Source organism: Natrix helvetica (genome assembly GCF_964273705.1).
Source record: "Natrix helvetica genome assembly, chromosome: 2".
Lineage (NCBI taxonomy): Eukaryota > Metazoa > Chordata > Lepidosauria > Squamata > Natricidae > Natrix > Natrix helvetica.
In genome coordinates, this window is record NC_138552.1 from 232,020,665 (window position 1) to 232,032,899 (window position 12,235).

At 36.0% G+C, this 12,235-nt stretch overlaps 1 protein-coding gene across 2 annotated transcripts in view; it reads left to right on the top strand.

Annotated features, from left to right (window-relative positions):
• The window catches only part of ZFAND3 (zinc finger AN1-type containing 3), a 127,045-nt gene that overhangs the window by 27,941 nt on the left and 86,869 nt on the right, over positions 1–12,235 (top strand). For both annotated transcript variants that reach the window (XM_081940847.1, XM_081940848.1), the window contains exons 2-3: positions 3,226–3,266; positions 5,825–5,851. In XM_081940847.1, coding sequence (XP_081796973.1) covers positions 3,226–3,266; positions 5,825–5,851 — 68 coding nt within the window. The remainder of the gene's footprint in view (positions 1–3,225; positions 3,267–5,824; positions 5,852–12,235) is intronic.

The following is a 12,235-nucleotide window of genomic DNA, read 5'->3' on the forward strand; positions in this document are numbered from 1 at the left end:
CTTAAGGGCATCTCCAACCTATGCCCTCCGGTGGTTCACCATTATCTTACCTAGCAGTTATTGATGGTCCTACAGGCGCTTACTTCACTGCCCTTCGAGGCTCTACATACAACTTCACTTCAACACCTTACCTTAAAGACTGCCTTTCTTGTCGCAATAACATCTGCGAGGCGCATATCACAGCTGGCGGCTCTATCGGTCCGGGAGGACCTTTGTGTCATCCATCCGGACAAGGTTATACTGCGCCTGGACGCTGCCTTCATTCCAAGAATCAACACCTGGTTCTACAGGGTGCAACAAGTCATCTTACCAAACTTTTGCCCACACCCCAACCACCCAAGGGAATGTGTTTGGCACACGTTGGGTGTCAGACGGGCCCTGCGGATATACATCAAGCATTCTGCATACTTTCGCAGGTCAGAGGTCCTCTTTGTGTCATTCCAACCAGGCTCCTTGGGTAAGAAGGTGACATCTTCTACGGTCGGCAGGTGGCTAAGAGCATGCATTGCAGCTGCATATGAACATCAGTCCAGGGCAGTACCTTGACGTTACCACTCATTCCATGAGCGCTGCCACCACCGCGGCCTGGGCTACCCAGGCTACCATTGACGACATCTGCAGAGTGGCTACCTGGTCTTCACCATCGCCCTTTATCAGGAACTATAAATTGGACATGTATGCTTTGGCCGAAGCCTCGTTCGGCAGGCATGTTCTCCAGGCAGTTGTTTCCATGACCAAATCCCAGGACTGACCTTCTGCCCGCCCTAGTGACATATAACTTGGCTGTGTCCTGTTGCTTGAACTCTCCAAGCAGTGCACAGGAAAATGACCATTGGCTTACCTGAAGTGTCCTTTTCTGTGCACTGCGGGAGAGTCCAACCCACCCTGGCTTCTCCGTCCAGGGATTCGTGACCGTTGTGTCAATTTGGACTGTCCTTTACTACTTCATCATGCTCCAGACTTCACGGGTTCCAGACCTTGTCAAAATTCTGGGGCCAAACAACACCAGGCCAAGGAAAAAGATTCCTCAGTCCTAGGGCAACCAGACTGATTTAACCCGTTACTTGGACCATGAATTCATATTTGCAAGCAAGTCATATAGTTGAGAAATTAATTTATTATCTAATTGCTCTTTTGTGAACTAGCACAAATGGAAATTGCTGAACAGAAGTTATTCAGTTTTAACAGTATTGTGTATTAAGTATATAGTTTTTTTCTTTTATTATTTTCTATGATTTAATAATGTACATATTAATATGAACCACTGCTCACTGATAACTCAGGATATTTGAATTGTGCAAAGTTTGTCTTTAATTGATCCAGTATGAGGCAAATACAATAATATTTTTCATCATGGAAATGTTTCTCCATATTCAGTACATGAATGTTTTGCTCAACAGCAGTAATATTTTTAATATGCAGTTCTTGAAATACAATATTAGATTATACCAATCTACATATCATTTTTTGTTTTAATTATAAATCCAAAATACATTTTAAATTAGAACTTATTTATTGCTTTGTTTTAAGTTTGTTTTTCTCCTTTTTCATATAATAGTATGGTTTCCCCTTTCATATAACTGTTGGCCATTTGCATTTGCACATTAGGAAGAATTTAAACTTTGCTTTATTATAAGAGAAATTTGGGGGAGACTTAGTAGTTTTGTGGTAATTTGGTTTTTCTGCTGTGGTTTTCTTATTTTTTTTTTCCTTCCTTGATTTGAAAAAATAACTAGTAAAATTTGAAATTGTCCTACTTCTTTATCTAAAAAGAATATTTTTTAGTGTGAGCTAATTTAACTCTTCCTTTTCTTTCTTTCGTGGTCAAGGAAACGCCAATACCGTATAGTGAGCTATTTCAGCAGTAGCATTTGTGCAAAAGGCACTAATGAGTATACCAGACTCAGATTTAGTCTGCTATTCTGATTCACAAATTATTAATAAAACATGCTTTGTTTGTGTACATGCACTACTTACACTACACTGACAAATACAAACATCCTGGTACAAAGGCCTAGTCTTAATTCCCCCTCTAAAAGAATATCTATGGGTTTTTTCTGGTGCTTCAATATGCAGAAAACATTTTGCTCTCATTTTCTGCTATATAAAGTAAATTAATATGGTAGAAATTAATTTTATTTTAACAGCCATTTAACCATCCAGGCAAGGAAAAATAGATAGCCATGCTACAAAGAAGATCAGGTTTGCATTTTAGAAACTTATTTGTTTTCATAATATGCTTTTGTTGGTTATAAGACAAAATAGTTGTTCAGAACACAATAGCAATTTTACCATACTAGAAGGAATAGTAAAAAACATGAATTTCTGGTATTTAATCATACAATCTTATTATGCGGCTTCTATCTTTAAATTAATTTTAGCTACGATGATGAGAGACACCTTTCATTTAGAAAAAAAATCTTTAAAAAGAAGAATGTAGAATCATGTACTCAAATAATTACATGTTGAAAATGTGAATACTGTATGAAGCAGCCCATGTGAATATATTCATTTTCTATGCATTTGATGTTTTGTAATAGGACTATTGTGACATGATAGAATAAATGGAAAAGCAGATACACTCTGAAATTGTTTTTGGGTAATAGATTAATAGAATTTATACAGAACTATCAAACTTCTTTTCAACCCACTTGAGTTTATACTGTGGATATAATAGATTATTGTAAGGTACCTGCTCCAAGGCATAGACATGCTAGACCTGGAGAGCTATAAAATTTAAGTAAGTTAAATCAGCTGTAATCTTGCTACTGAAAGAAAATTTATAAGAATGTATTGCGTATTTTGTCTTTTCTGAGCAAGTAATTGATTCTGACTTTAGCAGCTATTTTCCTTTATTCATTAAAAAAGGGACAAAGGTTTGTGTTATTCATGGTCATTTCATTTAGCTTCCTAGTGGGGAAAATGGAAAGTGTAGTGTGATAGCCCCTGCCCAACAATTATTTATAAATTTGTTGAATATTAATTAACAGCAAAAGCCTGTTTGTACATTTGAAGAAAACTGTGCAGGAAAGCAGTGCTTTAAAAGTGGCTGGCCCAATGTTTTTCTAGGCTTACTAAGCTAGTTTTTGAATCATTGACCCAGATAGCTGATCAAAGTTTTTGCTCTGCTGTCTTTTACCTTCTCAGCTTATTCTATTCTTTAAACTTCTGTATTAATAACTATGAAGAATTTTTAAGATCTCCTCTTTTTTCCCCTTGCACCAGGTCCAGCAAGACAATGAATCTGTGTTCCAAATGCTTTGCTGGTAAGTGCAGTGTAAAATTGGCTTTGAGGATTTTTTTTTATCTCCCTTAAAGTAATCAGTCACTTTGGAAACAATTCCTTTGGAGTTTACAGGTGATTATCTGTTTCTTATCTGTTGCATGAAACCAGCTTCTCCTCACCTGGTGCTTTATTTGTTTGCTCAGGTTTCTTGAAACAGTCCCCAATGTGTATAAAAAGGCCACTTCTGCACAGGGACCAATCAAGCCTTCATTCACTGAAGATTATAGAAAGTAGAATGTCCTTGTACTTGTCAACTTCTGGCAGACCTAGTTTAGTGCTCATTTTATTATTTTAGAAGTTTAAACTCAGTAAGGCAGATTTTAATTGTGTTCCTTAACACTAATGTTGGGGTTGCTGTAGTAAGTAGAGGAACCTTTTTGTCCCATAAATTCAACAATAGACTATTTATAGAGTGATGGTGACAAATAATTTCATCTCCTGCCTTCTACAATTTTGTTTTAAATTCTTGAATATATAAGGTGTTTTTGACCTTCTGTTTTTGTGATCTCATTAAGTAGTCACTATTTTACTATCTTAATATATGGTGAACAAAAACAGAATATATAAACATTTCAGGTGTGCAACTTTGCAGTAGTTCTAGATTTTTCTAAATCCACTACTCTTGAGATCTTATTCATAGCAAAGATTTTTAGTTTGAATTTATTACCTTCAGCAATATAAGCCAACAATTAATGAAAACAGATTTAAAAGATGCTGCGATATTATACGGATTTGATTGTCCCTTATGATTTTTAAAACCTTATAACATATTTAAAGCATATAATTTTTTTGTTATTGTTTGATGGGTGGCCATTTGATTTGTGGTTAGGTTCAGGGTTAAGTAAATTGAGTTAGCTAAGCATAAATTTACTTCATCTACATTTACTTTGTTTACATTTAAGTAAATTCTAATTTAAGTACTGCTAATATTATTATCATATTTGTTTAATAATTTTTCCATTCTGTCATGTTAAACTGCAATTCAGCAAAGAGGCCATATGCTAATCTGGAACTGTAGATTGTGCTACCATTTTTAGAAGAAAAAGATAAGTGATTCTAAGATTATTTTTAAAAGGGAGCAAATAAAGCCAGTTTGGTGCAGTGGTATAGATTCAGGCTAGAAACCAGGAGATTGAGTTCTAGTCCTGCCTTGGGCACAAAGCCAGCTAGGTGACTTTGGACCAGTCATTTTGTCTCAGCCCTAGTAAGGAGGCATACATTCTGAAAAATAAAGCCAACCATCATTCAGAAACTTACATTAAGTTGTTTCTAAATGCTTTTGAAGGATTGAGCAGCGAGCTAATAGGTCAAGTTTCTGACTCTGATGTCAAATTAAAGTTATCTATTGATAGATTTAGATTCTAAGTATTAGACAATATATGCTAGAGCAGGGTTGACGAAACTTTTCAGCACTGAGTGCCGAAACGGGAGGTTCCGGAAACCGGAAGAGCAGCTGGCCAGTACGCATGCTTGCACCGGAAACAGGAAGAGCAGCCACCCAGCATGTGCATGTGCACCGGCAGCTGCTCTTCTGGTTTCTGGCGGTCCCATGCGCGTGAAGACCATCTGGCCGGTGCACCAGAACATGGAAGGGCAATGGGCAACAGCTCGTGTACCAGGAGAGATGGTTCTGTGTGCCACTTCCGGCATGTGTGGCATAGGTTCGCTATCACGGTACTAGAGTAATTGACCTTCCCAAACTTTGAGGCTCTTGTTAAGGAGTTTGTACAGATACTACAGATAGTCCTCAGCTGACAACCGTTTGTTTAATGACCATTCAGAGTTACAGTGGCACTGAAAAAGTTACTTATGACCGGTCCTCACACTTATGACCCTAGCATCTCCATGGTCATGTGATGAAAATTCAGGTGCTTAGCAACCAGCATGTGTGTAGGATGGTTGCAGTATCTGGTCTTACATGATTGCCATTTGCGACTTTCCAGCCAGCATCTCACAAACGAAGTCAATTGGAGAAGCTGGATTCTCTTAAAACAACCGTGTGATTTACTTAACCAATGCAGAATTTGCTTAACAATTGTGGCAAAAAGGTCAACAGAAATTCTTGTTCCAAATGTGGTCGTTTGTTGAAGATTGCCTTTACAATGTATTGGTTGCTTAGTTTCCTGCTTATTAAGTAAATACATATATTACCATATTAATTTGGGTACATTACTGTTAAAATTTGTCTTCTGTTAGTAGCTCTTAAAAACTACTTTTCTAAAATATGGTTATTTAATCTTGCCAAGTTGAACGTTAAATGCCAAAGAAATGTACATTTTGCCAAACATGGTGGAAGTTACCTGGATGCAAACTGTTCTCACCTATTATCAATTTATTAGAGATAGGGATAGGGAGATGGAGAGAGAAAGAGAGAGAGAGAACTCTGGAATGGTAGAAATTGGTAAACTATGATCTTTGTATCAGATGTAGTTAAACAAACAATTGCATATTTAATCTTACTCTGCTTCCGTGTTTATTAATGTATGAAGAATATCTTAAGTATTTGTTATCTTGATTTTATTTTCTTTTTCTTTCTAGAAAAAAGAAATCCACACAATGAAAAAGGTTAGTAAACAACAAAATTAATTAACGTTACCCTTTGAATCCAAGTTCTGTACATGCCTAGAAATAAGGAACTAAATGTAATAATTACACCACATTTTGGATTTTCAGAATACATAAAACTATTATTTAGGTATTGATATAATTTTATTCCTTTCAACTAAAACTTTACGAAGGTTTATTATAGTTGCATGTGCCCTGTAGTTACCAAAAAAAAGTCAAAATGTTATAATAACATATTTTAACGATAATTTTGAATAATTCAAGAAAAATATTAATATACTTAATATATTATTCTCATGCTCCACCTATTTTCCTTTGTTCCTTCACTTAGCTGCCACTTGTGACTTAGCATTGCATACAAGTAGTCCTCTGCTTACAACCATTTTGTTGTAAGTATGGAAATAGCCTCTATAATATAATCTCCTGGCTATCTAGTATACAGTATATGTTGGAAGATAGGTCAATATCATAAGAGATAAACAAAAGAAATCTTTTTTGAAAACAAAAGATAATTTGTAATAGCTGTTTTAAATTTGTAAGACATTTACAGAAAAACACGCAATGTTCCATATAAGCTACATGAGGGCCTTGATGTGCTATAAATAGTGCAATCTCTTTTGGAAAATGAGAGCTGCATTAATTTAATAATAAACTACAAAAGTTTCTAAAACAAAATTAATAATGTTAAGATGAACCAGTAGCGGAAATATATTTTTTTAAAAAGATTTTTTTTATTTTAATTGAACAAAAACACAAAAAAAAGAACCATCTTTCAATCCATCTTGTAGAAAGTGTGTCGATTGGTTACAAATAACTTTTGTGCATTTCTTCCATAGTCATTACTTGTAGTTCATAATAGATTATACCCTTTAAATCAAAAATCTTTATATATCTTACCATCAATATATCACAATTCTTATTTGACTACAATTATTTGAACGTGCTTCTGCCTGAACTTATTCATACTTAAAAACACAACCGCATAATGGCACTTGTTAGCTATTTCAAAAATCCTCCAATAACATTACACTTTTATGACATATTCTGAGTAAAAATCAATTAATAAAGTTTCTAAGCTCCCCCCCCCGCTGTTTAGAATATTATATCCAAGTTGCTTTTACCAATACCAGAGCATGTATATATTATTAAACAATTTCCATTGACATTTCCTTGTTGTTGCTAAAATTAGCTAAAAGTCATTTACTATTTATATCCCAACTCCTCTCGTCAACCCTCCCCCCCCCCAAATTACACCTTTATGACAAAACCTAGATAGAAGTTTGTTGGTAAAATTTATAGGTCTTTTTCCCAGGTCACAATTTGCAATCTATATCCAGATTTCTTTTACTAGTTTAACAGTACATAATATATATCATTAAGTTGTATCCATTATCATTCCATTATTGTTAATTATAGTTATTTAATTGTTGATGAATAAACATTTAATAACAATCTAAAACAATCTAAAAATTACTAAATTCCTACTTATTGCTCAACCAAGATTAACTAATTTTAAGTTACCTTATTTTTGGTTATCAATCTTTCTGAAAGAGTTTCTCTTCTTAAATCCATCATCATTACCCTTTTTTCTTCTTCTGTATCTTGAAATCTGGGGTAAAGCTCCAATTCGTCGAAATCCCTCTTCCATGTTCCCTTCATTCCACTTTCACCCATATTTGCTCCATTAGTAAATTCATCTGTTGTCTTGTCTTTATCTTCTATATCTTCATTCTCCCCTTTAGTTTTTGGGGCTCCAACCCCTTCAACTTTTGATGAGAGGAATACTAGTTTTTCCAACTTCTTCTCAATTCTCCCATATCCTTCCAATAAATTTTGAATTCCAGCCAAAATATTTTGAAAATTTAAGGTTTCCTCCTCTGAATATTGATCCATGTTTCCAAAAAAGAAGAAAGAAAACAAAACAAAAACTAATAGCCACTGCCACTCTAGCCTTCCCAGCCTCTTAAAAAAAATTTTTTTAAGCCTCTTAAATTTTTTTTTACTTTTAGGTTGATTTAAGCACAAGGTTTTTTTTGTGCTCTTCAAAAGAGAAGGGTTCTGTTTTGTTTTGTTTTTTCCCCCTTTCTCTCCCCTGCCAAAAAAGTTCTCACAGGCACCTGCAAAAACAATTCATGCCCTTGGCTCTTTATCAGTTTATATAAACAAATTACAAAATCTTCAACTACAAAGTCAGTGAAAACAAAGAGAGAGAAAAATAAGAGCTACATTGTTTCAAAAACTCCAGCTTCCGACTTCTGAGTGGCACTGTTGCTACTTTTCACTTTTACTATCTCAGGCTTAAATGGAATAAAGTTCTTTAATAAAATTTAATAACAAGTAATAGGAAGAATTGTTAAAAATAAAAAGGAAGGTTTTAGTCCAGAAATCAAAGAATAAAGTAACAAAGAGCAGGAAAAAAGGTTGATCCGTTCACTTTAAGAGAAGAGACGAAAAACATTACGAGCAATCCACAAAATATGGTTACAAAAAAAAAAAAAAAAGCTTTCCAATGCAATCCAGTATTAATTAATTTCACAGCTTAATTCTTGCTTGAGGATCTAATTTGGCTTTTTTTTTAAAAAAAAAAGGTTTCTTTGGGCAGTCTTTCCCAAAATAGAAAAAAAATCTCACCAGATGGACTCACTTTCTCTTTTCACTTCTTCCTTCCGGAGCCGTCCTGACTTCATCAGCCTGGTGCTGCCTGTTGCTCGCCTGAAGAACTTCCCTTGGGTCAATCAGGGACTTTGCGATGTCCCTGAGACCAGCAAGCCTTTGTCTTCCTGGTCACCATCTCTACGGGACGGTTTAGGTCCAGCTGGACCATCCAGTGGCAAAAGTGTCAACAGCGGTCTCAGAGTGTCAAGACCGCACATTGTGTCATCACGACGTGGCTCCTCCTTTCCTGGTAGCGGAAATATTGAGTAGTTCAGAGAACTGGTAAATAGCACCTCTGACTGGCCCCGACCCCATCTATTATCTGCCTCCCAAGTCTCAGCTGATCAGGAGGAAATGGGGATTTTGCAGTAGCCTTCCCCTAGAGTGGGGAGGGAATGGAGATTTTACAGTATCCTTCTGCCAGGCCCACCAAGCCACGTCATGCCCACCAACCCACAGAACCGGTAGTAAAAAAATTGATCCCACCATTGACTTATAAGTAATATTTTTTGGAAGACATCATAACCTCAAATGGTTCTTAAATGAGAACTACCTGTATCAGATTATCTCTTAAATGGCTAAATATATTGTTTTCTACTATAATAGCAAAACTTTGCATACATTCTTCCCCCCCCCCCTCCCTTTTACTGATTTTAGATTCAATGGTCCATGTTGTTATTATAGCATAGACCTATTGTGTTAATATATGCCTTGTGAGCAGACTCTAATGTAACATGGAAATATTCTGGGGAAGTTGTTGATATTAAAATATTACACTTTGTTATCTTGTAAGGTTGACAATCTTAGCCGCTGTCTCATTCAGTTAAAAAAATATTTTTCTTTTAATGCTTTCTTTAAATTAATTGCTTCTAGATGTAATGCTGATAATTTCAATGTGCTAGAATATTCCAGTGCTTCCATCATATGATACATTTTAATAGGCTCTGATTAGCAGTTAGAAATTTTTGGGTGTACAAAAATCGACCATTAGTCTCATTTTGTGAAAGGAATAGCTGTGTTCTTAGCTGTCTGCTCAAGAACATCCTCTTCTGATTAGATGGGCTGTAGTACAATTTTTCTTGCCTTAAAGCTTGATAGAAGTTGGCATCTCAATTTGTGCTTTTCCATTAAGCCTATGCTTTGTGGTCTATTTTAACAGCATTCAAACTTACTATAGCTGTAGCCTGTTGAGTGTCTGGTGCAGGACTGTTGCTGAAGTCATTTTCTGCCTAGCAGTAAGAATCTGGCAGAACTTTGTGTTCTTGTCCATTTTATATTGAACTGATTTAACATGCTTTTAAAAATATTGCTGGATTGTTGTTTTAAATGGTAATAAATGTAGCTCGTGACTATGTATGCATAGCTATGAAATCCATGTTTACAGTATCCTCACGGTGTGTACATCTTCTTTAAAAACATCCTGAATATTTGGTTCATTGCATCCGGGTTAATTTCAACAAGATTAATTTTTAGGTACATTGAAAAGCTAAATGCAAGTAATTGTTTTACATTGTTGAGGAGGACTGTTTATTTAAAATACCATGCTTTACATCTCATTTGATACCAGGGAATTTTATAAAATTACAAATAATTAAAAATCATACATTTGTATAAGATGCAATCAGATAAAAAATGTAGTAATGTGTAAGATATTTTAAATATGAGGGGAAAGATTTTTCTCTAGCAATGGATGTATATTTTTAGAGGGACTGTAGCTTCCCGAATTTATCTATTTCATCTCTAGTAAGAGAAACAGGGAAGAGTTAATGCTGGTTTCAGATTGATAGCTGAATGAAATAAGAGAAGATATTCCTTCAGATACCTTGGCCTTGTTCTGACCCTGCTTTAGCAGAAAGGAGAGACAGACTCCTTGTCCCCCAAAACCCCTCTTTATTATCTCCTGTGAATTAATGGCATTCACACACCAAAAAGTCCAGGCAATAATCCTTCAAAGAGTTAACTGCAGTAACAGACCTTATCAGTTCCTTGGGATAAGTGCCAGGCTGGGAGCTTCCAGACAAAGCTGTAAATTAAGTTCTGGCAAGCAGTCTCTGAGGCACGAAACATGATGAGCCAAATCTTCTGAAATCTGAATGGTTGCCTCCTACAGCCACCACTCCCCTTTCCTTCTATATATTTCTCAGCCAGGGAGGCGCCATTCAGCGTCCACCTATGCCTTGCTTCCCAAGTTGACTCCTTGTCTTCAGTTGTTCTCCTCTCCTAATAGCTCTGCGCATACGCACATCTGGAACAGGCCTCAGCTGTTCTTCCTCCCCAATTATCTCAGCCTCCAAAGGCAGCTGCCTCTCCGGTGGCTGGGAAATGTTGGATGGCCCAGACTCTATCTGCTTCCAACACAGAGCATCCATCAGAGCCTTCCTCAGACTCCAGAACTGGTCCAAGTTCGCCAACCTCTTTATCGTCCAAGTCTGAGGAAGCCTCTGATGGATGCTCTACATTGGAAGCAGAGATAGAGCCAGGGCTGTCTGATATTTTCCAGCCACCAGAGAGGCAGTTTCCAACACAGAGCAATCATCAGAGCCCTCCTCAGTCTCCAAAACTGGCCCAGGTTCCTCCCCAACTTCCTCATCGTCCGAGTCTGCCATCAGTTCTCTTGACAGCTGGCAGGCCACAACAGGTCTTAACTGGGAAACATGCCAGTTCCATGAATATATTGTCATTTACAAAATTAGGAACATTCTTACATTAATATTTTGATAGTACAGTTCTAGGGAATCTTTATTTTGCAGACATGTTAAATATCTAGCTTATTATGTTAAATAGCAGAAATATAACATCTCGTTAATGTCTTAATGTTAGTTTATTTTTTTAATGCATTGCACATTAATTTTGTGATGGCTGACAAACATTATTTATCCCCAATGGTCAAATAGAGGAAGAGCATAAAGAAAACTTTTTATAGAGAGGTACATGTGACAGAGTGATTTCCCCTCCTCCTTGGCAAATGGATTCTGTCTCTATTGTGTCTATCTTATTAATATTGTGTTCATCTAATTTTTACCTCATTAACCTTGCTCTCTACATGGTTTGCTGAAACATAAGTTCTAATTTAGTCCCTTGTGTGTGAGTTCTCAGACAGATAAAAGTGTTTAGGATATCACTTAATTGTGAAAAGATTTGTTCAGACCTTCAATGTGAATATAGAAAAAGATGACTGGTGTTTTTCAGTTTCATAAACTTTTTAGTAACTTTTATCTTCTGCATGGCATATACAGGAGTATATAGAAAAGATTTATTTTCTTTAAATAAGTGATTTTGTTGAATTATGAAAACCCCCTACTATCCTCTACTTTCTATATTTGCTCATGTAGAGTTTATAAAGACACTAGTGATTTGTTCCACACCTTCCCTATCGAGTTAGTTCCATATTACAATCTAATTCCACGTCCGTGTCATGCACTCCTGTGCTGTTAATTTGTAAATTTTGATGCAGTTTGTTCCGTGTTTTTGTAATCCAAACTGAACGTAACGAGCTATGTGCTTCTGGGACCCTGCCTTGCCTTGCCAATTAGAACAAGTGGTTACTCAGAGAGAGTATGTTTTAAATAAAACATGGCACTATTGAGTTGAATTAAGATCTTTGGGGAATAAATGGAACAATTTAACTCTTTCTTTCCAAAAAAGAGACTAACCAATGAGGGGATGCCTTTGAAATGTGTAATTCCTCCTGAAAGGTAATTAAATTAATATTAGATTAATTTTCTAATA